Source organism: Polypterus senegalus, chromosome 12 (assembly GCF_016835505.1).
Source record: "Polypterus senegalus isolate Bchr_013 chromosome 12, ASM1683550v1, whole genome shotgun sequence".
NCBI classification, from domain to species: Eukaryota; Metazoa; Chordata; class Cladistia; order Polypteriformes; family Polypteridae; genus Polypterus; species Polypterus senegalus.
Window position 1 is genome coordinate 158,482,345 of NC_053165.1, and position 26,504 is coordinate 158,508,848.

Here is a 26,504-nt window from a genome sequence, read left to right on the forward strand (position 1 = left end):
GAGGCAGCAGGTGGCCTGTCACTGAAGTAGCCAATGTAACTACTACTGGCAGAGCACAACACATCACCATTTTGTTATACTTTGTGCAGAATAAAGGCAACACAACTGTTTTCAAATTAAACGATTATAATAATTCTTTACATTTATATAGCGCCTTTTCTCACTACTCAAAGCCCTTTACATAGTGAGTGGGGAGCCACCACTAATGTGCGGCAGCCGTCTTTGCACCAGTCCGCTGCTCACCACACATGACCTGCTAGGTGGTGAGACAAGTCAGTTAAAGGCAGGAGATCATCGGGGGTCCAGAATGACCAGGCTGTGGTGGCCAATTTAGCCAGCACATCAGGATGCACCCTACTGTTTATGAAGGATGCCCAGGGATCTTTAATGAGCACAGAGTGTCAGGACTCCAGTTTTGCATCTCATCTGAAGGATGGCACCATTTTGAAGTCACTGCAGTGGGGCATTGGGATGCTCATTCAGACCACAGGGTAAGTGCCCGAGGCTGTTCTCACAATGGCAACCCAAGCTTTTCCTAGATGGCCTCCCTCCCATCCAAGTACTGGTCAGGTGGATGACCTCTTCTGAAGTGCTGAATATAAAGAACAAGTGGCAGGACTGCATGACATCACAGAACAACATTTATAATGATAAACTATTTTACTATTAAGTTTAGAAATTTGTTTAAAATGATGAACCATACAAAACTCCATCTATGTCTCATCACTTCAGGTACATCAATCACTCACACAGAGTCATTAATAAGATGCCTCATTATTAATAACTTACAAGGCACCACCAGTAAGGCAGCACTTTGGAATGGCCAGGGGTGGCCCAGGTGACGCATGTTTCTCTTGCTGGTGCAAATCCTTCAAATTCTCAGGTCACGCGAGCTCTGAATGTGGCGCACATCACACAGCTCAATGGCAACTTCACAGAGTGTCAAGGCCAAAGGACGTCTTGACCGCGCGACAGGATATGAATGACAGGTATTTACAGGTCATTTTTTTCATCATAACCTTAAATCCTTTTTTGTAAAAAGCCAAAGCAGATGTGACTTAATAAATTACAGAATGTGAAATGGAGGCATAGCATGCTACTGACAGACATTTGACTTCTATCAAGCTATCCTGTCTCATCAGATCTAACTGGACGCTGTTTGTGATTGCAGGTGTGTGCAGAGGGGACCCCAGAAGAAACGTTCAAACAGGTGTGCACAGTTCTGGACACAAACGGGTCATTTTAGACGCAGCGGATGATTAGGTTTCTCATTCTGTAATTTGGAGTTCCCAAGTGAAATAAAATGAAATCTGCTCAAATGTCCACAGTGGCACAGTTTAAATCAAACTTCAAGAGTGACTGCAAAGTGCTCTCTAGGGTGGGCTAAGATATTAAACTCACATGAACAATTACTTACAGTGCCCTCCATCATGTTTGGGACAAAGACCCTTTTGCTCCAACAATTCAGACATTGTGATTAAAGTGCACACTGCAGACTTTCATTTAAGGGGATCTGCTGGCATTTCGGTCACACAACACTTTTTAGTCATGTGTTCAGGGCACCAATTGGTGTCAGAGGTATCTGTGATTCCTCAGGTGGGTTTTATGGCTTCATCAAGATACCGCAGCCTGCTTCTACCCATTGCTCAATACGGAGGCACAGGCTGTGCCAATGAAGCCATCATGAAGCTGAAAAACAAGAATAAAACCACTGGAGACATCAGTAAAAATGTAAGGATGACTGAACTCAACTATCTGGGATATCATGACGAAGAAAGAACACACTGGTGGGCTCAGTAAACGCAAAGGGATTCCTAATCCAAGGAAGACCTCCACTGCTGATGACAGAGGAATCCTCACTATGGTCAAGAAAAAGCCCCAAATGCCTGTGCGACAGACCAGAAACAGTCTTCTGGGGGGCCGATGTGCACGTGTCAGAGACGACTATCAGCAGAAGACAGAAATGAACAGAAATGGAGGCCACCCTGCAAAATGCAAACCACTAGTCAGCCACAAAAACAGGACGACCAGATTACAGGCTGTGGGCTTCAAAGAGCCTGCAGAATTCTGGGAAAAGATGTTGTGGGCAGACAAGACAAAGATGAACCTCATCAGAGTGATGGAAGGAGCTAAGTGTGGAGACAAGGAGCTGGCCAAGACCCAAAGCAGACCACCTCATCTGTTAAACCTGATTTAACACTAGCTGCCACACTTCATTGGTGATGGTACTGCTGATGGTAGTGGCACAGTGAATTCGGAGGTGAAGAGAAACATCTGATCTGTTCAAGTTACAGTCAATGCCTCCAAACTCACTGGACAGCACTTCCATGTTACAAGATAATGAGCCAAACACACTGCTGATCTCACACAGTAGTTTACCATAGCTAAAAACCTTAAATTTTTTGAATGGCCAAGCCAGTCACCCAATTTTAATCCGTTACACAAGCCCACCATATGCTGAGCAGAAAACTTTGGGAGCCAAGCCCCTGAAACAAGCAGGAGCTGAAGATGGCTGAATGAGAGGCTTGGCAGAGAAGACGCCCAAGCACCTGCTGATGTCCACGAATTGCAAATTTCAAGTAGCCACTGCACGCAAGGGACAAGTCCTATGACAGTTTTAATAGACCTGCCATTGGCTGTGTCCCAAACATTATGGTGCCCTGAAATGAGGGGTCCATGGTGTCTGCAAAACCCCTTAAATGGAAGTCTGTACAGTGCACTTCAATCACACCATCTGAACTGTCTGATCTGTTATTGTAAACTACGGAGCAGCAAAGGGAGGTTATGGAAAAGGAAAAGCTTTGCCCCAAGGTACTGTATGTAGGGCCCTTTAAGTAAAAAGCATCAAGACACTCATTCTCAGCGAGGGGATTCAGTCCCATCTGAACACTGCCACCATGATTCCGACACTTGTGCCGAGCCACTTTAGATATCACGTGCACACAAGTCATGAGTCCTCATCACGCAAACTGCACACACGTTAGACAGAAAACACAACATGGATATTTTAAACCTAAAGTCTTAGATTTTTTTTTCTTTTTTATTAAAAAAAAATGGTGGGATCCTCTTCCCATGGTGACTAAGTCATGCTTTATAAAAACATGAGTGGTTGATAGTGATCATTCAATAGAAGAACACAAATTACAAAGCACAAGAGAACTGTCAGTACTTTTCCTCAGAAATCATTGGTTAAGTCCAAAGGAGAAAAATTAAGCAAACATGACATCCAAATTCAAATGTGCACAACATTTAGCAAAACTCAACATGGCTCCACAACATACAAGTTAAAATATATATTGGAAATATTAGCTTTAGGCAGTTGTCAAAGACAGAAACCACCATCATCTCCAAACCATTTTGGGAACCTGTGATTTTTTTTTTTTAATTGATTTTTTGTTTTAATACCACAGGATTTATTTTGCCTCTCCCTTAAAAACTCTGCGAACCAAATGACTTTTACATATTCAACCTGAAGAATGACGCACAAGTGAAGAGGAGTACAGAAGAATAGGAAAAAAAAAAAAACCACACACACCTCTCAAATGTAAACTGCACCCAATGATCAAGGTCAGCCTGTTCGTGCAGGTCACTTTTTCACAACCCCATTAAAGGTTCTGTCTGGATACTCACAAATGAATACCACCAATGCCAGCCTGCCAAAGGACACAAAGCAGGTAAACAAAGGCCATGAAAATATGGTGGAGTGGAGAACAACACTTGTGCGTAAAGAAACTAGAATATGAATTTTTGTCCAGTCATTTATATAATAAACTTCAATTCTTCTAAACATAAAACTCTCCAACAGTTAAAGTCAGTCATGGCAGTACAGAATTCAAATATGGAAGTCAAAATATGAACAGTCAACCTATACTTGTAAGAACTGCACATTAAAAGCAGCAACATACCCCCAAACTAAACATCATTGTACCCAATCATATGTAAGTAATCGTTACACTGTAAAAATATTGAAGTTGTTGGGACAAGTGGGTCTGAGAATGTTAATAAAAAAAAAAATGTAATAAACGCTTCCCTGGTCTTTGGAAAGTTTCTCATTACTTGGAGATACCAGAAAATACAAATATCTACTGGGGGCTCAAAAATATTTTGTTTCTTAACGGGGGCTTGGAAAGTTAAAGAATAAAAATGTTACTGACTACACACCTCTCCTCACTAAGTAATTTGCACTTGCCCAATACCACCTGCAAAACCCCCCAACCCAAGTACAGAAGTCAGTCCTGGCAAGAATTTTACCTCCTATACTTTAAGTCTAAAGTCCTCAAAAGATGACGGTGGAAGAGCGTTCCCCTGACCAAGCAGTCTAACATGGGATGTGGGCATAGAATTTGGGTACAGCCAATATCCATTTCATATTGTTTATTGTGAAGATTTAAAAACGAGCAGTAAAAAGTAAAAACCAAGCATACAACTTTTTCCCTCTTTTTTTTCTCATGTCTAATTGGACAAAACTAATTCACCAGTTTGACATGGATTGGCGAAATAAAAAGTTAAAAAAGTGTATTTTGACACAAAAGACACCTTTAACTGAAAAAGGAATGTTCGGACTCAAAACTAAAAGCAAAAACAGTGATTTCTACAATTAAAAAAATAAAATGATACCCTAAAGGAACATGACATTTTTTTTGAAATATCCTGAAAATTTATACAAATGGACCAAGAAGTTTTATTTTGTCTCCTCTCAAAAAGGGATCAGCCAGTCAGTCATTCACACGTTCCCATCGATGGGGATGTTCATGGAGCCCGCAGTTCTGTTCACATGTTCAACAGCCTCCTTGCGTTAAATCAGCAAAAGGGAGATCAGGTGGGCTAGGCGGGATGGAGGATGGGAACAAATCCACAGCAGGTCCCCCAAACAACTTCTCTCCCTCTACCCACATTTAGATAAAGATAAAAAAAAAAAAAAAAAAAAAGAAAGCTACACCCATTCCTTTCACAGGTTGATACAGTTCAGTTCACATTCGTTAATCTTCCTCATTGAGCCTGAAAATGTGGGGGAAAAAAAAAAAAACTCGTTAAAAAGGATGATAGTATGACGTATTCAGACAGACAGAAGACCAAGCACAAACAATATAAGCAATTAGCAAAACAGCGGGAAAGTGGCACAACAGCTAGCTTATGTTATGCATTTGTATTGGATAATAAAAAAAAAATGGGGTAGACAAATTCAGTTTAATCTGAATACTAAAATAGTGAGTGATCACGCTATCCTCTATTTACCACAATTTAAAAAGGACCAGAGTCCCAATTAGGTATAGCAAAGCAAAACGGACTGAACAAAAATGACTTAAAATATATTTATAACATCCCATATTGTGCTTCAAACCTACAGAGCTGTGCAAAAACCTTAGGCCAACCAAGGAATACTTTAGAGATGGTTATCTGGGCACCAAGTGTCTGCTCGTGAAAACACAAAGTAATAAAGTAAACCCAATCAATCTCTCTCTATTATAAGAACCATCTCGGAAGGAGACGATGTGTGATTTTCTCGGAGACACTAAAACTCCCGCAAGACAAGGTAGTGAGAAAAGGGCAGCTGCTGTACAGGCTTTTAATTATTGATGTGCAGCCTGACAAGCAGTACACGCAGCTCGGCGGCAGCAGCTGATCTGACCGCATCTTCTTAGCCAAGACTTTTGAGTTGGAGACTGAATCAAACCTGTTAACAAGTCAGACAATTCTTATTCACTTGTGATTCATCAACTGAATTGGACCCGTGACTCAGAGAGTTTGCAAACTACACAGGAATTTTCAAAACCACCGTAATAGGGGTCAAAAAGTTTTGCTCAGCACAGTGAAGTAAAATACCTCAAAGCAGATTAAAAAGCTGGTTCATGTTCTTATTTAAATTATCAATTTTTAATTATATAGTCTATTGCTGTTGAAGCATCACTTAAATAAAATCAGTAAAGTGACTCGAAATGTCCATTATTAGCTGAACTCCTAATTTAACTATAATTGCATCACAGTGTTAGAATTTTGAGAACTAAGAGTACAGAAGACGAAAAAAGATGGATAACAATGTTCAAAACCAGCAGAAAGGAGTCATTCTGTAGGATGAACTGAAAAGCCACAAAGCATTTCTAAAGCCACATTACAATTGGACACGCCGGACATATGTAGGCTGTGTGGTATTTTTACACTTTAACATAAAAATTATGGGGGTGCTTGAGCTTCACAGAACTGACAGAGATGGCACCTATGCTGGATGCAACAACTAAAGACGACAAAGCCAATTAACATGTTTACTGAAGTAAAATGACTACAGGATTAAGTGTTGACGTTCCAGCAGAAAAAGTCTTCCTACTGTACACCAAAAATCTTAAAACAAAAAAGTATAGAAACAAGGAACATTTTTAAACCTACCTGTTGTCCCTGTTGTGGTGGTGGCTGCTGTCCTGGTGTGGGGGCTCCTGGTTGCCCGTAATATGCTGCTTGCTGTCTATAGTATTCTGCCCAGGCAGCACTGTAGTCCGTCTGTCCTCCAGCCACTGGTGGTGCTGTGCTTGCTGCTTGAGCTAAGAAATACAAGAGAAATTTGAAAAAGAAATCACACCACTTACTTGAAGCATTCCCAGTGCTGTCAGTGGTGCACTAAAGTCCAAAGTTTAGCTTTTCCTGTCTACATCTAGTTTGAGCACATCACTAAAATAAGACACCCAAGTAAGGCTATAAAGTAATACCCCTGTCCACCATGCAACAGCTAAAGAGCTTTCAAAAAACTACAATTACAATCTTGTGCTTACTTACCTGTTATCTCTTCAGCAGATAGCTAACCTTTCACTGAGAAACTCTTTTTACAAAAATTTCAAGTGAAACCATAAAATGTTGGTAAATGTTTGATCTACAAAATTCACTTCTTTCTTCAACATTAACTCTATCAGAACCTATTCTGACTCCTTTAAAAAAAAAAAAAAACTGTTCTAAGATTACAGGTAACAAAACATTTGACAATTTAAATGTACTCAGTTTGTTTGCCTATTTATTGCTCACTTGACTTACTATGCCACGGACTCTTTAGTCTTAGATAACTGAAGTCTGGATTACTTTCTAACAAAATCAGAGGTTAAGCTGTCAAACGGACTATCTTGTCCAGTCCCCCCATGTTGCCAAAGTGATCAGTTTCGACAATGTCTAACCACTTGGATTTGTAAGTATTTTATAACAAATCTTTCAGACCATGAAGTATATAAATTTTAGTTATAAATGGTCTATATATGGACAAGGGAGTAATGGTTCAAACTACCCTTTTTAATGCAAGTGCATGAACAAGAAGATTCTGCAGAATGTGAAGACGCACAGCTAACTCACAACGTAAATGCACACAGAAAATTAAAATTTACCAGACAGGCATCAAATATTTAATCTACAAAATTAGAAAGTATATTTTTTATCAAACATTACGGAAATTCACTTAACCACCAGAATACAGTCTGCAAACGTCACAGTACCCTTAAATGCCTACAGCAGTATTGTAACTTTTAGAAAATTAACATCTTTGCACTGTACTTACCTAATTTCTTATAGTACTCCTCCCAGGCTTTAGTGTAATCTGGCTGTCCAGCAGCAGCCTGGCTGGGCTGCTGTTGCTCTCCAGGGGTAGGAGCTGGTGCAGGTGCTGCAGGTGGCTGTGCTGGAACTGGGGCAGGAGGCTGCTGGTAATACTGAGCATAATATGCTGCCCAGGCTGCATTTGGATCAGCTGGTGGCGCAGCTTTACCTGTTGGCAAAGTGTACAAGAAAGGAGTCAAGATCCAGTTCTCACACACACAGGCAATCTTTCAAAATTTCAGCCTTTTGAATTAATAGGATAAAGGTAATGTTAATGATTAAACCTTACTTGGAACTCTATAGGTGTACGTATGAGACAAAAAAGGATTTCCAGAAATTGCACTGAATTAAAGGGCAGTTTCTGCAAGTACTAGCTTGCACAGCAGAGAAAAGCTGGTATTCAAGACAAGCGATACAGGAGTTAAGGCAAGTGCTTACTTGGGTCATGAGGTGCAGGTGGTTGCCACTGTGGGTAGGTGTTGCCCCATCCTTGAGGTGGATACTGATGTGGGGGTGGTGGTCCTCCACTGGTAAAAGTAAACAAATACATAAACCGTTAAGAAAGCATTCAAAAAAGCAAGGATAGCAGAAAACCTAACTGGACATTAACATGTAGCACATCAAAGCTTACAGTAACGGAATAGCAAATTGAAACAATGCACCAAAGAATTTACAACCTACACAAATTAAAAACTACATTAAATTGAGAAAACGTGTATAACCTGTGCCTTGCTATATATCCTGATATTTTATTCATGGCGCAATGTGTTTTCTTTACAGTAAAGGACTAATATACATTACATGCAAATAGCTGCAGTAAAGACAGTTCTTATTAGACTGAGGCAACTGAAACTAGCCAGACCTCTTAAATAGGAATATTCTGAAAAGGACATCATGATGATTTAGTAACTTACTGTGGTGGTGCACCTGGAGGCCCCTGATTGTAAGGACCAGGGTTATAAGGGCCCATTGGTCCAGCAGGCCCAGGCCCACCAGGTCCAGGTCCTGGTCCTGGTCCAATTGGACAAAGCGGACCCTAAAAAAAAAAAAAGAAAAAAATTACATTTTAAAATGTACTGTTCTTTTCTAAACTGCGGACTGCGAGTGTAGAGGATTTTTTTCACCAAATGAAATTTAAAAACAATTCCTTAATATTTGCAAAATACAGCAACAAAGGCCTGGTTAGCATTTTGTTTCTCCCGGTCTGAAATATCCTGCAGAGTGCACAAGCTATGGTATCCCAATATGTACTAAACAGCAAAAATATAAACTAAATAAAGTTTATATAGACTAAGCTCTGTAAGTTATGAGGCATCTTCTAAATTAAAAGAAATCAAAGGGGAAGACCTTTTAACCAATAGTGACAATGTGCTTATAGTTCACATGACTAGTTTGAAATTTAAACATTTGTGGTACACTTGTTTCAAAAATATGCAATCTGAATAATGGATCATTCTATACATATTAGAAAAAAATGCAGCAAAAGACGACCCTAATTTGCTTATAACTAACTCTGAAATACATTTGATGGAAAAATAAGAATTGATATATAAAGGGGTGGAGGGTTGGGAAGCTTTTGTTAGCATTAACAAGTGATGCCAAAATACATGGGTACTAAATATTATATATAAATCTTGTACAAATGCAAAGAAAAATATTTACGGTAGTTTAAATGAAACATCCATGCTAATCTGATGAAAGATGCATCAGCCACCCAATGGGAGGAGTGCCAAGAAGGATGAGATGTTTTATAGCGTCACTGTACAACACCTTTAGCAGCGCGCTTGTTATGAGAGCAGCACTTAGTCAAAAGGAAAACAGTTATCTGAACACTAGGATGGTGGCTAAAAAGGTGGCTGTTCACACTCTTTGCAAAGGAAAGAACAAAAGGTCTAAACTAGCACATGTAATGGGATCTGCAGCATTATGAAGTTGCTAGCAATACTCAGCCCTATCAAAATGCACATTTTACTGTGGGATTTGGACATTATACCTCTTTTGGTCTAATTCACGGTGCGACTACTAGTATTTCAATATTAGCAACACTATCAGCAATATAAAAGATTCAACATTTAGGTACTGGAAATACTTCAAAATATAGACTTTCATATAGAGACCAGACATGAGAATGCATGGACTGACAATTTTAACTTATTAGAAAAAAGTCTTGTTGCTTTTAAAGAGTGAATGTTCCTTGGAATGCAATAGTCCTCCCTTAATTTGACAATGTTTAAATGTATGTGAAGGCGAGAATCAAACTTATTAACCCGACATCCACAAATGAAGAAAAAAACAGTCACAACTTCTAAAAATAGTACCTCAATCTTCTCTTCAATTAGCTGCTTAGCATGGTCAATCTGCTGAGGGGAGCCACGGATAATAAATAGTTTGAAATTGGGGTCTCCGTTAGGCGGTGGCTGCCGAGAGATCTCAACAAAGGCTCCAGTCTGCTGGTTAATGGCTTTGACATTTTCTCCACCTAGAATAGAGACAGGGTCCAATTGGCTCTACTTTCAATATGCATGCACTATAATCTTAAATTTAACACAAACAATGAAAATTTCACTATTCACAGCCAAAGAACTTGCACAATAGGACTCACCTCTGCCAATTACAAGGCCACATTTGTGACTGGGAATAGAAAAGGTGACTTCTCCTCCTGGGGGACCCCAGTTACCCTGTCCTCGTCCTCTTCCTCTGCCTCCAGGAGGCATTCCAGGACCAGGTGGACCTGGTGGGCCAGACTAGTAAAGAAAGGACATTAATTACAAAGCATATTCAAAGACAAATTTCTAATGGGAAGTGAAGGGAGACAATATTAAATGAAAGAATTTTTAAAATTGTGCAACTCTTAAAATTATTTCCCTATTTTTAAAATTTCCTCAAATTATTTATTTTAAGGGATACTTAATTTTATCTGTGCGTGTCATTTAACTTAGTTGTAGGTTAACTGTTTCTGTACCTCCTTGTAAATTACTTACACTTATGTAAAAGCCAGGGCAACAATAACTACACTGACTTTCCAATCAGAATTTATATTATGTTAACCAGATATTACTGTAAGAAAACTAATTCAATGATAAAGATTAAAGAACTAGGATAGAAATAAAATGAAGATACAGGTCAAATTCTAAACCTGGAGCTGTGGTAATCTATGCCCAATAATGGTCACCTTTGCTCTTAAACTTGTGCTGACCTTTTGAGAACAACAATCACTCCACCCTTTCTGCTTTGTATCAGAGATCAACAAGTTGACTGACAACATGGGAAACCGGCCCTATACAACTCAGTAGGCCCTGCAATGGACTGGCACCACATACAAGAATGGTTTGTATCCTTACAACTACTGCAACTCAGACTCCAAACTGAATAGGCCAGTTCAGCAAACAGATGGCAAGGACAAGCATCCAACAATACCAAATAAAAAATGTCTTCCCCAAACTGTATTACAATATTACATCTATATATTAAATCAACTTTCAAACACATTTCTCTGAAGTACAGAGGAGGGTAAAAACACAGTACAACACCTGAAAGCATAGTATTCTGCCACTAAAAAAAATGTTCCAGTTCAAAATACACAGATATTTTATTTAGAAACATTAAAGATTTTATCATCAATGCATTAAGGATTAATAGAAGCCATGTTGCCACTCACCCTGATACTCTGAAGTAGGTCACCAATAATGCTTGCTGCATGGTCACAGCGATCAGGGGGGCCCATGATGTGGGCAATCTTGTCAGGTCCCGTGCCATCATCTGGAACATAAAAAAAAGTATCTAAGATGGCTCCTTATTTTTATGATGTTGACTTGTCCTTGTGCGTCTCCCTCGCTCTCTCACTAGGATACACTGCATTTTCTTCTACATTCAGTATTTTGTATCATAGACTTGATACCTCTAATCTTAAAACTGAATAATTTATAACTGAAATTCAACTGACCTGGCTTGAACTGTATCCTGACACCAGCATCATTCTGAATTTTCTTTATCATTTCTCCATTTCTGCCAATGACAACTCCAACTGAGTGTCGGGGAACAGGAACCTGCAAATAAATGAACAGCACACGGAGTTCAAATCGGAACACCAGCTTCAAAAATGTATCCACAAATACATTTTTGTTCAGGACTATGCTAGATTAAAACAAAACAAAAAAAAACAAGAGGCAACGTCAAGTAAAACATTCAGACATTGTCAAAACACACACAGAAAAATTAAAAACTTACATCGATGCCTCCACCTCCGCCACCACCGCCGCCGCCTCCGCCTCCTCCTCCTCCACCGCCGCCGCCACCACCCCCCATTCGAGAGCCATACTCGTTCCTTTCACCAAAACTGCTGTGGTCTCTTTCCCGCAGAATCTCCATCACCATCTCACGAGCTTGCTATAAAGGGGGCAAAAAATAAATAAAAATAAATAAAATCTAAAATGTTCAGCCGGCAACACCTAGAACTCCAGAAAGCCAAACAAAAATCTTTGATGACATTTTTACTCAGTTACCTCCAGACAAATTGAAAAAACAATCAAGCCTAACCTGGACTTTATAGGGGTCACCAATAATGCGTAAGGGCTTATCCATGTTCGTTGTCTGGGCACCATCTTGGATCAAAATCATTTTCACACCAGCACGTTCCTATGGGTAAATTGTAAACACATAATTGAACTGTTATTGTAATAAAAACAAAAATCAAACTGGAAACCCAGCAAACACTACAGAAGCACATAACATTTTTCAGTTCAGATTTTCTTTCACAGTGAAATTTAATGATCTTTTACTTTTGTTCTCCTCAAATGACTAGATAACCCAGTTTAAACATAAATGATCAATTTCATTTCCATCACTGGGATGATAAAGTTGATCCTGACTTGAGCAGAACCACAAATTATTTAAACATAAATACTACCCCAAATAGTGCAGAGCTCTTTGAAACTTCCTCTTTATACAATTTAGACAAAAACATAGAAATGTTGAGCGTGTTTACAGCGAAAGTGTAATAATTACTAGGTACACTGACAGGCTCTGCATGTTGCACTTACTCTACTGACTCATTCTTTTCTTTTATGATGTACAATCACTTAAGTCTAAAACTTATAAAAAGCACTTGTGTCTACATTACACATCAAACACTATGATAAAAAAAACCCGATTCCCACCTACATACCTGTAGCTGTTTAATGGTTTCTCCACCTTTGCCTATAACGAGACCAGCTTTGCCAGCTGGTATCATGATCTCTTGCACTGAGCCATTCTGTCCATTGGTCGATTCATGAAAGGGACCAGGTGGGCCACCCCGACCTCGTGAGACAATCTCATCCAAAAGCATCTTTGCCTTGCTGAAGGGGAGAACAAATAATCGGGTAAACTGTTACCAAACAGGAGCAATCAAACAAACAGTGCTACAAAATATTAACTGTCTAAAAGTAAGGAATACATTTCAAAGTTGGAATTACTAGATACTAATAAAAATAAAACATTTAAAGCATACTGTAGGTCAATCAAACAACAGGGTTAATATATGTACAGAATTCAGAGAAATTCTACGCAATATTTCACTGCAATTTTATTTTTTCTATTCAGACTTCAACTTTGTGGTGCACATATTGGGAGAAATCTGTAACAACTAATTTGGATCAATTGCCTCATAGCTGTGAGCTCTCCTAAACAAGGACACTACAAAAAATAATGACAATTGATAAACAAAACACACACTACATTAAGCAGCACTTGAAAACCAATTCTGAATAAAAGTAACTTACTGAATTGCATCTGGAGTACCCGTCAATGATACACTCCTGTCTGGTAAACCTCCACTGTCTAAAAGAAATTCAATAAGTTACTATAATCATAGGATCCAAATTGAAGTGAAAAATCAGAGTGTTAGTAATCATGCAGTGAACTTGTCTACAGTCTGAAGATTTAATTTAAGGACGTCTACAATATACAGAATATTCAATGACAGCAGTCCTCAAACTATTTTGTGACCCCTCCATTTTCAGAAATAAATGTGACCCCTTCAGCTGGCTTTCTCCATTTCTGTTTCTCTCCCTCCCAATTCTGTAAAATCACAAATTCGATGAGCAACCACTATTACATGCCCAGCCAGTACAGAGAATAACAAAAACAGAAAAGGGCTTTGAGCTCTTCCTCTATAAAATTTATAATGGGAAGACCTCACCATGATAGCAACTTCTTCTGTTACTACAGGATCCCAATGATATTAAAAATGAAAACTGAGTACACAATTACAACATACAATGCCCGCCCCCCCCAAAAAATGAATGAATAACAAATATCAAATGCATGTGTATATATGAAAGGTGAATACATACATTAGTATAAAACAAAGGAAACCTGAACAAACAGTTAAAATATTTACAAGTCTGCACCCTTTTGCATTTTCTGGACTACAAGTATGATCAAGAGAATACCAGATGTACACAGTTGATAATTACACTGCCTGGCAACCCACAACTTCCTTAGCCCCTCATCATTCATTTTAATCTTTACATTTTTTCAAGTAAACATTTAACATGCATGTTATATTCCTTATAATCATGGTTACACTCACACATCTAAATGTGAAAGTATCAAAACAACCTTGCTAAGCACAGTTGTGCAGTATCTGGCATCACTGGCTTCAGGTCATGTTAGTCATGAATCAGGTTACATAAAAATCTGGCTTCACAATTTTCGAAATGGCCTGTGGGCCTGTAGTGCAATAATCACTTTTGAAGCTGCTAAACAAAAACAACAATCTGAAATTCAATGTTCCACACTTACGTCAATTAAAAAAAAAATGAAGTCAGGAGATGAGACCTGAAGCTTCAGCTACTATCATATTTAAATGTATTTATGTAAACTAATGGGCACTGCTCTCTCCTGGATTTAAGAGAGGATGGCCATGGGTTTAAAGTTTACAGGTGTTGCACATGCATGCACAACTATTAATCGGACTTAAAACTAGGAATGTGCCTTGAAACACATCACTATAAAATCTGAAAGCAGCAGCAGACACTTGGGCAGAAAGTGCGCTGCACAGCTCACCCTCCAATTAAATGGCAATTTTTTTTTAAATTGCCACAGTCAACAGAAAAAAAATCAAAAACTTTAAACCATTTTTGCCGTGTACTTTAAAAATACCCATATTCTGAATACAGCTTACATCTATTTTAACATCATCATCATCAATGCGTTAAGAGTATATTAGAAATCCACATTTGCTCTAAAAGCAAAATTAAATAAGGGATAGTCATTCTGGTAAATCAGCTCTGACCAGTACCATTGCCAATATGAAGCCAGCTATTCAAGATAACCATCCAGACATTAGATTAGTACCAGTTTATTGTTTATCTCTTCAGACATATTTTGCTTATTTTATGTCAATAATGCTAGTGTTAGCCTAATGGTTAGGACTTGGCGTTTCCCACAATTCTCATCTTTATTTCAATTTACAGATTACAATACCTATGCAAAACTTCAACTTTACAATGCAGACAGATATGATTAATCTTTTTGCAGCAGCTTATTCTGCCATACCCGTTTTTTAAACTTAACTAGGTTAATGATTAATGAATTCTAGGAGCTCAAACGCACATGTGGAAATAAATATGAACAGTCCACTATCAATGTAAAACATTTCACTTATTAAAGTCTGCAGCTGGTGAGCTATTTGCCTATTATGTAACAAAGCACCACATCTTACTAGTAAGTTTCATATACTGTAAGAACTACAAACAACGGGAGGCTGAATTTTCTTGTCACTTTGGTACTGCGTGTGTAGATGGAAGTGAACATCCAAGTGCTTGTCTCTTGTGCTCAACAGCCCCATACCACAAGTGTCAGCAGTGCAAATGCAGGACACCTACGATATGGTTTACAATAAGCCAATTTGATCTATTTCAGCTTGTTTTCACATGAGCTACACTCAGTTACAGTACATCACCCTTAGTTTTTCCTGTTGCATTACTCTACATGGCCATAATTCTAATTAGATGCAAGTAGATGTTTAAAACTTTATGTGCAAAGCAGATACTCTGAAGTTGTTTGCAGTTTACTTGTTTCATGTCCTTTAGGTCTTACTGCAGCTTACAATAAGCAATGAAGCAAACTATGGTAGGAATTGAATCCACAGTAAGCTCTACTCAAAAAGATCAATAATTTGAATAATACAGAATAAGCCACTTCTTGGTTTGAAATTGCACTTTACTCTCTACAGCCTCACACCAGAAGGTTGTGCAACACACGAAACTGACACTTACATATCAGCAATTTTTTTTTGAAAACTAGCAGTGTGAAAATGGTTACTCAAAGCTGCAAATACAAAAGGATTCAAGTAAATGTAACTTGCCACCCAAGTCTCCTAAAATGCTAAAGAAGTTGGCCTGCTGTGGATAACTTGGATCTTCATTTGTAAAGACAGCGACCAGTTTCCAACCACAACTAGAGGTGAACTCGGGGGGATTCCACTTTTTATATTAGAATAAGCGAATTTAAATAATGAATGTTCCGTGTGCAATAAATTGAATGTAATGAAATAATGTATCGATTGCCATCTTGATGCAGGTCCTTTTAAAGTATCTTATAAGCGCGTGACGCTGCAAGGATCAGCTCTGATATTGAGAGATTGGATGGAAAAATTGCAGCTTACATTTCATTCTTAGTAATGAGCATGGGCTTCAATGCTTTAATCATCACGTAAAACATTTCAGCAGTGCTTAGAAGTGCTTGCATTGCAGGCAGTATAGGACCTTGAAATTAGTTAGCAAATGTCAGTTCTTGAATAAAGAAAGACAATTGGGATGAGGCATACAAAAAAAATGTTCTATGCTCCTTTATAAAACAAATGATGATTTAAAAAGATAAATGACCAATGGCAGCTTGGATGAACTACAATATCCAAATGTGCATATACGCCGCAGAATAAAAGGAAGCCCACATAAAAATGCTGCATTAGTAAGACTGCCTTTTTTGTAACCTGCAAGTAAGGAAAAAAAAACAGGACAAACCCCTGTGCTCAATATAAAGAAAATAATGCAGAATGAAAGAAAAATGCATTTTATTAGCCAAGAAATGTCAATGTTACTCATACTACAACTAGAAAGGTAAGCAGGAATCATTTTGTTATTAAACCAGCACAAAAGTCAAGAATCAAAAAGTAAAAAGGTGCTACTATCTTGAGCTCACGTATCGACTACTATCCAGATGTTGTTAAAACATGGCATCAGTCTTTTTAGGAGGAAAAAAATTTGAGGACCATAAAGGACAAACATGCTGAAGATTTGAAAATCAACCATATTGCCCTCCTGAAAGGATTTCATGGAATGTGTTTTTTCTTTGGCCAAAATTGAAAAAATTAGCTATGCACCAGACAGATATACACTCACCTAAAGGATTATTAGGAACACCTGTTCAATTTCTCATGAATGCAATTATCTAATCAACCAATCACATGGCAGTTGCTTCAATGCATTTAGGGGTGTGGTCCTGGTCAAGACAATCTCCTGAACTCCAAACTGAATGTCAGAATGGCAAAGAAAGGTGATTTAAGCAATTTGGAGCGTGGCATGGTTGTTGGTGCCAGACGGGCCTGTCTGAGTATTTCACTATCTGCTCAGTTACTGGGATTTTCACACACAACCATTTCTATGGTTTACAAAGAATGGTGTGAAAAGGGAAAAACATCCAGTATGCGGCAGTCCTGTGGACGAAAATGCCTTGATGATGCTAGAGGTCAGAGGAGAATGAATGGGCCAACTGATTCAAGCTGATAGAAGAGCAACTTTGACTGAAATAACCACTCGTTACAACCGAGGTATGCACCAAAGCATTTGTGAAGCCACAACACGCACAACCTTGAGGCAGATGGGCTACAACAGCAGAAGACCCCACCGGGTACCACTCATCTCCACTACAAATAGGAAAAGAGGCTACAATTTATACGAGCTCACCAAAATTGGACAGTTGAAGACTGGAAAAATGTTGGCTGGTCTGAGGAGTCTCGATTTCTGTTGAGACATTCAAATGGTAGAGTCAGAATTTGGCGTAAACAGAATGAGAACATGGATTCATCATGCCTTGTTACCACTGTGCAGGCTGGTGGTGGTGGTGGTGGTGTAATGGTGTGGGGGATGTTTTCTTGGCACACTTTAGGCACCTTAGTGCCAATTGGGCATCGTTTAAATGCCACGGGCTACCTGAGCATTGTTTCTGACCATGTCCATCCCTTCATGACCACCATGTACCCATCCTCTGATGGCTACTTCCAGCAGGATAATGCACCATGTCACAAAGCTCGAATCATTTCAAATTGGTTTCTTGAACATGACAATGAGTTCACTGTACTAAAATGGCCCCACAGTCACCAGATCTCAACCCAATAGAGCATCTTTGGGATGTGGTGGAACGGGAGCTTCGTGCCCTGGATGTGCATCCCACAAATGTCCATCAACTGCAAGATGCTATCCTATCAATATGGGCCAACATTTCTAAAGAATGCTTTCAGCACCTTGTTGAATCAATGCCACGTAGAATTAAGGCAGTTCTGAAGGCGAAAGGGGGTCAAACACCGTATTAGTATGGTGTTCCTAATAATCCTTTAGGTCAGTGTGTGTGTGTGTGTGTGTGTATATTATATATATATATATATATATATACAGTCATGTGAAAACATTAGGACACCCTTTGAAAGCATGTGGTTTTTGTAACATTTTTAATAAATGGTTATTTCATCTCCGTTTCAACAATACAGAGATTAAAGTAATCCAACTAAACAAAGAAAACTGAAGAAAAGTCTTTTCAAGATCTTCTGTAAATGTCATTCTACAAAAATGCCTATTCTAACTGAGGAAAAGATAGGACACCCTCACATGTATTCCCTCTTAAATTGGCTCAGATCTCACACAGGTATATCACACCAGGTGCACATAATTAGTAGATCGTTACTCTGCATGTTGAATGAGGCTTGCCCTATTTAAACCTCAGACATTTAGTTTGGTGTGCTCCTGACTGTTGAAGTGAGAGTGAGCACCATGGTGAGAACAAAAGAGCTGTCAGAGGACTTCAGAAAAAGATTGTACCAGCCTATGAGTCTGGGAAGGGATTTAAAAAGATCTCAAAAGATTTTGAAATCAGCCATTCCACTGTCCGGAAGATAGTCTACAAGTGGAGGGCTTTCAAAACAACTGCCAACATGCCCAGGACTGGTCGCCCCAGCAAGTTCACCCCAAGAGCAGACCGCAAGATGCTAAAAGAGGTCTCCAAAAACCTAAAGTGTCATCTGAGAACTACAGCAGGCTCTGGCTACTGTTGATGTAGAAGTACATGCCTCTACAATCAGAAAGAGACTGTACAAGTTTAACTTGCATGGGAGGTGTGCAAGGAGGAAACCTTTGCTTTCCAAGAGAAACATCGAGGCCAGACTGACATTTGCCAGAGATAAAGTTGACAAAGACCAGGACTTCTGGAATAATGTTCTTTGGACAGATGAGTCCAAAATTGAATTATTTGGACACAACAGCAGAGGACATGTTTGGCGTAAACCAAACACAGCATTCCAAGAAAAGAACCTCATACCAACTGTGAAGCATGGAGGTGGAAGTGTCATGGTTTGGGGCTGCTTTGCTGCAGCAGGACCTGGTCAGCTCACCATCATAGAATCCACGATGAATTCTACTGTGTATCAGAAGGTGCTTGAAGAACATGTGAGACCATCAGTTAGAAAATTAAAGCTGAAGCGGAACTGGACCATGCAACATGACAATGACCCAAAACATACTAGTAAATCAACCAAAGATTGGCTGAAAAGAAGAAATGGAGAGTCCTGGAATGGCCAAGTCAAAGTCCAGATTTGAATCCCATTGAGATGCTGTGGGGTGACTTGAAAAGGGCTGTACGTGCAAGAAACCCCTCAAACATCTCACAGCTGAAAAAGTTCTGCATTGAGGAGTGGGGTAAAATTTCCTCAGACCGATGTCGAAGACTGGTAGATGGCTACAAGAACCGTCTCACTGCAGTTATTTCAGCCAAAGGAGGTAACACTCGCTATTAGGGGCAAGGGTGTCCTATCTTTTTCCTCAGTTAGAATAGGCATTTTTGTAGAATGACATTTACAGAAGATCTTGAAAAGACTTTTCTTCAGTTTTCTTTGTTTAGTTGGATTACTTTAATCTCTCTGTATTGTTGAAACGGAGATGAAATAACCATTTATTAAAAATGTTACAAAAAACCACATGCTTTCAAAGGGTGTCCTAATGTTTTCACATGACTGTAGATCGAGAGAGAGAGAGAGAGAGAGAGAGAGAGAGAGAGAGAGAGATATACATAGTATATATAACACAAGTTAGTAAACCATCTAGTTTCTGGTGCCATTCTCCTTTGAATTCCACAAATGAAGACACTAAGAAGCATCTAACAATATTTCACGTTCAGTAGCACCCAGTCATCTGCATAAACACTTCTGCAAAATCTTAAAAATGCACCTTTGGACGTCAAATACTTTTTAGCTGCACTTTAAGTAGATGTCACAATTCACAAAGAAAATGTGAAATTTTACTGGAGCACAATTTTTTTCATGCAAAGACCAGAACAATTACTGCAACACTGATCATTTTACACACTGCTAATAAACTATAAAAGCTATTAAAAAAAAAAACCCTACTGGAACAATATGTACAAGGTGCAACCGACATCATTGATGAAATTCAGTAAATCACTGAGCCAACTGTTCTTGAACTGACTGCGCGCAAGCACACAGAGGTAAGCACTGACGCTTGCAGGCTTGTCTAGTGCAGCGGCCGAGTCCCAGGGACAGTGATGCTGCAGTTCTGCTGGGGCTGGCAGTGGGCATGAGCTGGCTGCTCAATGAATATACAGCACTGACTGATCAGCTCCACCATGCTGGCCAAATGCACTGGGAAGCGAATATAGCCTGCTGCGCAGTTCAATGAATATATGTTGCTGAATATACTTGGCTTCGGCGTGCTGGGAAATTGCACTGCAAACTGACTACAGCTGGTTCCAGAGGTTTAAGAGTTAAGACATTCAACAACTTTACTATGGCTTCATATCAAGTATATACTACCACAGTAAGAGCCGTTACCCCAATTAATTGAGAATCAAATGAAAATGTTACTACTTGAAAACTCCAAAATATCTCAATAAACTTTAATCATCTACAGACTACCAATTTTCCAAGACACTGCTATTCAGCAATACTCCAATATTTTTTTTGCATCAGTTATCTATGCATTTAAACTTTTCCATAGAATTCAAGACATCATACAGAGCAGTATTAAGAGGTATACACTGAAATAAAAAAAAAAAAACAAAAAAAAACTACAAGACAGAGCAAAAGAAAACAAAATTAACATCCTTACAAACCTGGTGCAATCTGTACTTTGCAGCCGGAGTCCTGTTGTATTTTATTAATCTGTTCACCACCTCTTCCAATGACTGATAAAACAAGAAAGGGGAGGGGGTTACCATTGTTTATGAATGTTTATTCATGCCTATTATACTTTGAATGTTTATTTTATTTTTGAGCACAAATACTGCTATAGTTTTGCTAACTTTGATCATTAAATCTTGTATGCAAGTTAGATTATTAAAAAAAAAAATACAAACTCTGCAGTGCTCAAAAACCATCTTCCCACACAATACCCACAAGAGGCAGGGATTAGACTTAGAATAAAAATAGTTCAGAGTAATAAAATGAGCACATCTGCACTGTTACCCAACCAAAAAGAGTTATCTCCAACTCCTGAACATAAATTTTTAATTCATGAATGAAAACTATTTTTTTCCATTTTAAAAATGTTCCCCTGTAAATCATTCTCCTCATTTAGACAATATTTCATAATATTCCTCAAAACTCAGCAACTAACTTGGACGAAAACTACCAATTATTTCATGCACTTAACTCAGTTTCCTTCTTGTTTCTAAAATATTTAGTCTTGAAAATAGGAATCTACACACTACCGTGGGAGCATTTGGCACAAAGCAAGAAATGTGGATTCCACCAACACTGTGCACACAGTGGGTTAGGAGTAAACCTGGAGTTAGAAACTTGTAGTTTATATTCAGATTTGAAAAGGAACAATCATTTTTTTCCCCTTTGTCGAGGGTGAACACATCCAGCCAATATGGCATCGGCACATTAAAACGTGGCACAGATAATAAGTAGGAAAATACTTTTCTAAAGTCATCACAATATACAACTCGCATGCTAGGGACCAAAAACAATCAGCCTACACTTCTCCTTCCCCATGCCATCTTTAAGCTTCCATTTATTAGCATCAATGCAGCAGCTGAATAAACTCATTTATAAACTACCATAAGCAGTGAGGCTTACACTGTGAACTATAAAACCCATTTAGAAATTGACCAATTTTACCTACATTTTGTGAATGGACATTTAAATATTGTACTTTAAGGTTAATGAAGTATTTGTTATTTAAAAGTAAAGAAAATGTAATGGATGCAGAAAGCTGATGGGCAGAAGGAAGAAGTGAGGCGTTATATATCCAAAGCACCAATACAGTATGTAACTAACATCTCTCTCTCTCTTTCCCAAACTCCTACTTACAGGCACACACTGCCCACTTCCTTCACACTAACCTGATCTGCATCTGCCAAGTGCAAGATGAAACTAAAAAGTATGCGGTTACACTGGTTTAGTGGTCTTGGTGGGCCTATCATGAATTTAGTCATTTTTGATTTGATTGAAAACAAATAAGCTTACAAAAGAATGATTTAAGATGAAGAAAGACTCCCACAACACATTTTCAGAATAACACGGCTGGTAGACAGCCAGAACCTAAATCGGCAGCACTGGCTGCAAGAAAGAAAACAGCCCTGGGCCAAATGCAAATCCATAAGTCATTATATATTTTTGACTTTTTACATAGGATACATACACACAAATATGCAGAGAGACACGCACAGAAAAAAAATGTTAATTTAACTACTTATACATATGTAGGGATCGAAAGCATTCAGCTGTTGAGATTACGGCCTGAAAAATCAGGTGAACAGTTGTGCCAGTTTTAGAACTGGAACCTAATGCACCATGCTCATGCTCAATGTATAATTCTTGCCATGTTCTGCCACCTCTGTGTGAACATGTTCCCAATCCTCTGCTGTGCGAATACATTTTTGGTTAAACTGAAGAATTATAACAAAATGTTGAACCTTGATCTGGAAGCTGCGATCTAATAAAAGTAAAACAGACACTGGACTCTGAGCTATCAGGATCTACAACACTAGGATTAAGCATTTCACTAAATTACAGCAGACGTTATTCAAAATTATTGTATGTAGAGGATTATTTCTTGAACTTTTTAGACAGTTTTAGGGCAGCCATTAGTGTTACAATGAATAGACAGATACATTTCACATTTGTGCAAGCACGTATTACAAAGCAGTCAAACAATGCACTCATGTTCTTGCACGCTATGGCTTCAGTTATCAACGATAATACTAAAATACATTCACTTTAGCACAACTATTGATATTGTGGAACTTTACTGCTTTTGCCTAGTTCTAGCAAGGGGTAGGAGAGAGAAATACATACAAATACAAAAAAGTATCAAGTCCATTCCCCCCCCCACCCCATTAAACTATTTGATTAATCAGAAAACTCAAATTACATCCTTAAAAACGAGTACTTACTCAGTCCCACCATGCCATCAGGAACTCTATACTCTTCTGTGGTAGTAGGTCTAACAAAACAAAACACAACGTTTTAATTTTTTCCCCAACCAGCAAAACAATTGCATTCTTAAAGTAAAATGTATAAAAATAATTCTTAGCATGATTAAAAAGGTGAAATATGAAACATAAAAGCTTTAAGTGCTTCAAAATTATGCTTGGTAGTTAAACATTCCTTAGCAATATGAAAAAAAAGAAAATGCTTCATTTAGAAATATTTAGGTCAATTACTAGAAATGGTTCATGTATTATAAAAAGAAAACAAATATAAAAACCCTCAAAAACAAATACTGATTAGTTTTGTATTAGTAGTAGTGTTTTCACCTCATTATTGAGTAACTGCAAATGAAACTGAACTTAGAAAACAAGTACGTCCACTTTTATAAAGAGGCAGTGTGGGTGATCCATAAATAATATAGAATTAAAAAAAAAATACTAAAGTAGGGTTGGAGAAACCCAATATTAAAGCAGACAATCAGCGATGTTAACCAAGTATGAGGCTTCTAATCCAACAACCATAAACAATGAAACACTGAACCTGATTTAGTCATTACAAGCAGGGCTGTGGAGTCGGTAGATAAATGCTCCGACTCTGACTCCTCAGTTTCTAAATCTTCCAACTCCTCTGTATGTATATACTATGCTAATGTATTTTCTACATCCATTGAAGGAAAGGAAGGCAACATGCATGTCATTTCACCACAGAACTACTGGCTAGGAAGCCAACACTCTACTATAATGCCAGATTAAAGACAAACACAATTGACTGGCGGCCGCAGATTGCGGGTGTCCACATGGACGGGCAGATCCAGCTTACCGAAAATCTCGACCACCGCCCCCATCCAAAGTAATGTGATGCCTCTGTCTGCTGTAGTGGCTGTGTCCTCTGTCAGCCAGCCGGAAGTTTAGTGCATTGTGTCACTCACCGGCCAGCTGATCAGCAGAACGAGCCTCTGCTGGAGACAGGTAGGAAGATCTGTGTTCTCGGCTCCTTCGGCCCCCTTCACTAGCGCATAGCGAAGGGGAGCCGACGGAGCTGAGAACACACCAGATGATTTTTCAGGCGTTTGACGCGTGATGACTCGTTGAATGGCCGAAAAATCGGCAGTGCATCTGTAAATGTATGGGGGGCTTTAGGCTAGGTTCACAGTTCCCTGTAACAGTGGAACACGACAATGCATGCTTCATGGTTACCTGACATGTTCGTTTTGTGGTAACATTATGCACTGCATGCATTGGGCTTTATTCTTACAGCAGAGAAGTAGTTCATTATGACTGTTTGTGAATTGGGACATTTCAACTTACTGTTTTAATTCCCATTTAAATTTAGTAGGAGTCGGAGTCGGTTAACTTTTTGCCGACTCCAGGTACCCAAAATTGTCTCCGACTCCTCGACTCCGACTCCACAGCCCTGATTACAAGGCACAGGAGTGAGCATAACAATATGTATTAAGTTTATATATTAAAAATTAGACAGCTTATTTGTTGTCGAGGAGAAATTAAAAATTCACCCAAGTTCAAGGAAAAAGAATGATATCTCTCTCTCTCTCTTTCTCTCTTTTATATATCTCTCTCAAGCAAACAACCAGCCACCCCACAAACACAGATAAGAGCTTCTGGCTTCAATAAGAGTACTGCTGCTGTCAATCACAGACTTGTAGGATAAGCAGTAAGATGTGGGCAGATCTGCTCACTTGTACTGCAGGTTTACATTTAAAGGCCTTTTCACATTCAAATTGAGCAGGTTCAGCTTGTTATGTCCACGAATCCAAATTACTAATTAAAGTTTACTTGTTTGAGAAAAAAAAACAAGAGTTGACAGTTAATTTGTATATAGCATGCATGCAAAAAATACAAGGAGGCATGCATCACAAGAACAAATTAGGGAAAGTATACTTATGAAATCCAGATGAGCAAATGACTGCACTACTAATTTTGTTACTTTAATTGCTCAGGATACGTTACTAGATTTTCCAGTCTTAAGAGAAATTAAATTAAATATCTGCAATGGAAAACACAGCAGATAATGTTCTAAAAGCTGCAAGTGTAGCAGCACAAATGCTTGCTTTCAAGGAGCGGTGGAAGACAACAGCTTCATAATACAGTGCAAGCATTACAATCCAAAGATACTAGTTATATTAACTCAAATACTTTCCTTCAAACTTTTGAAAACGTAAAATTTTACTTTTATAAATTCTAGAGCAGCGATTAAAGCACTAAGGCACTGAAGAGAATGCACAAAATGTGGGGATACAGGTTTGTAATTCTCCTTGGGCAAAGGCAGACGATACAAGTGAACTCGCTGAAGCGTGACGCTGTCGGGTCTGTAGCAGACAGTGTCACTTTAGAATGCACTCCAGTTTCAATTTGGGAAGATGTGGGTAACACAGGCATCTAGAGGGATGAAAAGTACTGTATATACATGTACTGCAAGTATGTATGTGTGATCATTAGTAAGAACACATTTAAATGTTATCATTTGAAATGGGCATTTACAAACTGTCTACTTTCAGATTATCACCCCCACTAATTATCTTTTATTCCTGTAATTCAAAACATCAATAGAATCAGAACACTAGTGATTGTCTTCCTGATGCAATTATTCAAAGTCAGGGCTGAGGGAGTTTAAAGGCCAATACCAACATCAATAGAAGCAAGGCAGGGAACACCACTCACTTGACAGGATTCCAGATGCCCCTAACAGGGTATGCTCATATCTACACTCATTTATTGAACACCAATATAGAGTTACTAATAAAAGAGTACCATCCAAAGGTGGTCCATGTGGAAAAGACCAAGGAAACTGCATATAGATTGTGGTTTTGATCTCGGAATAAATGAGCTATGGACTTGTAGCACCATTTGCTATGTTATTATGCCACAACAATCCACCAAAAAGGCTATTTTTAGAAACAATTTTACATGAACAGAGCTGCAACCATGTCTGTGTATTCTCTGTAAGATATGAATATCTCCTGTGCATGTAATCTTTTAGTGTGGCAGTGATTACGGACTTGTAACCCACTTAACTGTAGCTTGTAGACAAGCACTTTAACTGTAGATAACCATATTTGTATAGTTTAAAATAAAATCAATCTGAAATCTTAAAATGAAACCAAGCTGAATGAAGTTAAAAGTTCCCCTTGAAACAAAAACGACTAATTATTTTCAAAACATTTAAAAAAAAAAAAAAAGACTTCAGTTACAATATAAATATGCATCTTCCATTA

At 38.5% G+C, this 26,504-nt stretch overlaps 2 protein-coding genes across 4 annotated transcripts in view; one reads left to right on the forward strand and one right to left on the reverse strand.

The window, feature by feature from the left end:
- The window catches only part of LOC120540025 (adenylate kinase isoenzyme 5-like), a 41,770-nt gene extending 38,633 nt beyond the window's left edge, over nt 1-3,137 (forward strand). For both annotated transcript variants that reach the window (XM_039770471.1, XM_039770473.1), the window contains exon 13: nt 1,172-3,137. In XM_039770471.1, the coding sequence (XP_039626405.1) occupies nt 1,172-1,246 (75 nt within the window). In that variant the 3' untranslated portion in view covers nt 1,247-3,137. The remainder of the gene's footprint in view (nt 1-1,171) is intronic.
- Nucleotides 3,138-3,371: 234 nt separating this feature from the next.
- The window catches only part of LOC120540024 (KH-type splicing regulatory protein), a 30,491-nt gene continuing 7,358 nt past the window's right edge, over nt 3,372-26,504 (reverse strand). For both annotated transcript variants that reach the window (XM_039770469.1, XM_039770470.1), the window contains exons 5-19: nt 23,236-23,285; nt 20,947-21,018; nt 13,326-13,383; nt 12,731-12,902; nt 12,103-12,201; nt 11,794-11,952; nt 11,510-11,612; nt 11,225-11,325; nt 10,169-10,310; nt 9,885-10,045; nt 8,481-8,602; nt 8,005-8,093; nt 7,529-7,735; nt 6,382-6,533; nt 3,372-4,998 (exon numbers count right to left, since the gene is read on the reverse strand). In XM_039770469.1, the coding sequence (XP_039626403.1) occupies nt 4,990-4,998; nt 6,382-6,533; nt 7,529-7,735; nt 8,005-8,093; nt 8,481-8,602; nt 9,885-10,045; nt 10,169-10,310; nt 11,225-11,325; nt 11,510-11,612; nt 11,794-11,952; nt 12,103-12,201; nt 12,731-12,902; nt 13,326-13,383; nt 20,947-21,018; nt 23,236-23,285 (1,696 nt within the window). In that variant the 3' untranslated portion in view covers nt 3,372-4,989. The remainder of the gene's footprint in view (nt 4,999-6,381; nt 6,534-7,528; nt 7,736-8,004; nt 8,094-8,480; nt 8,603-9,884; nt 10,046-10,168; nt 10,311-11,224; nt 11,326-11,509; nt 11,613-11,793; nt 11,953-12,102; nt 12,202-12,730; nt 12,903-13,325; nt 13,384-20,946; nt 21,019-23,235; nt 23,286-26,504) is intronic.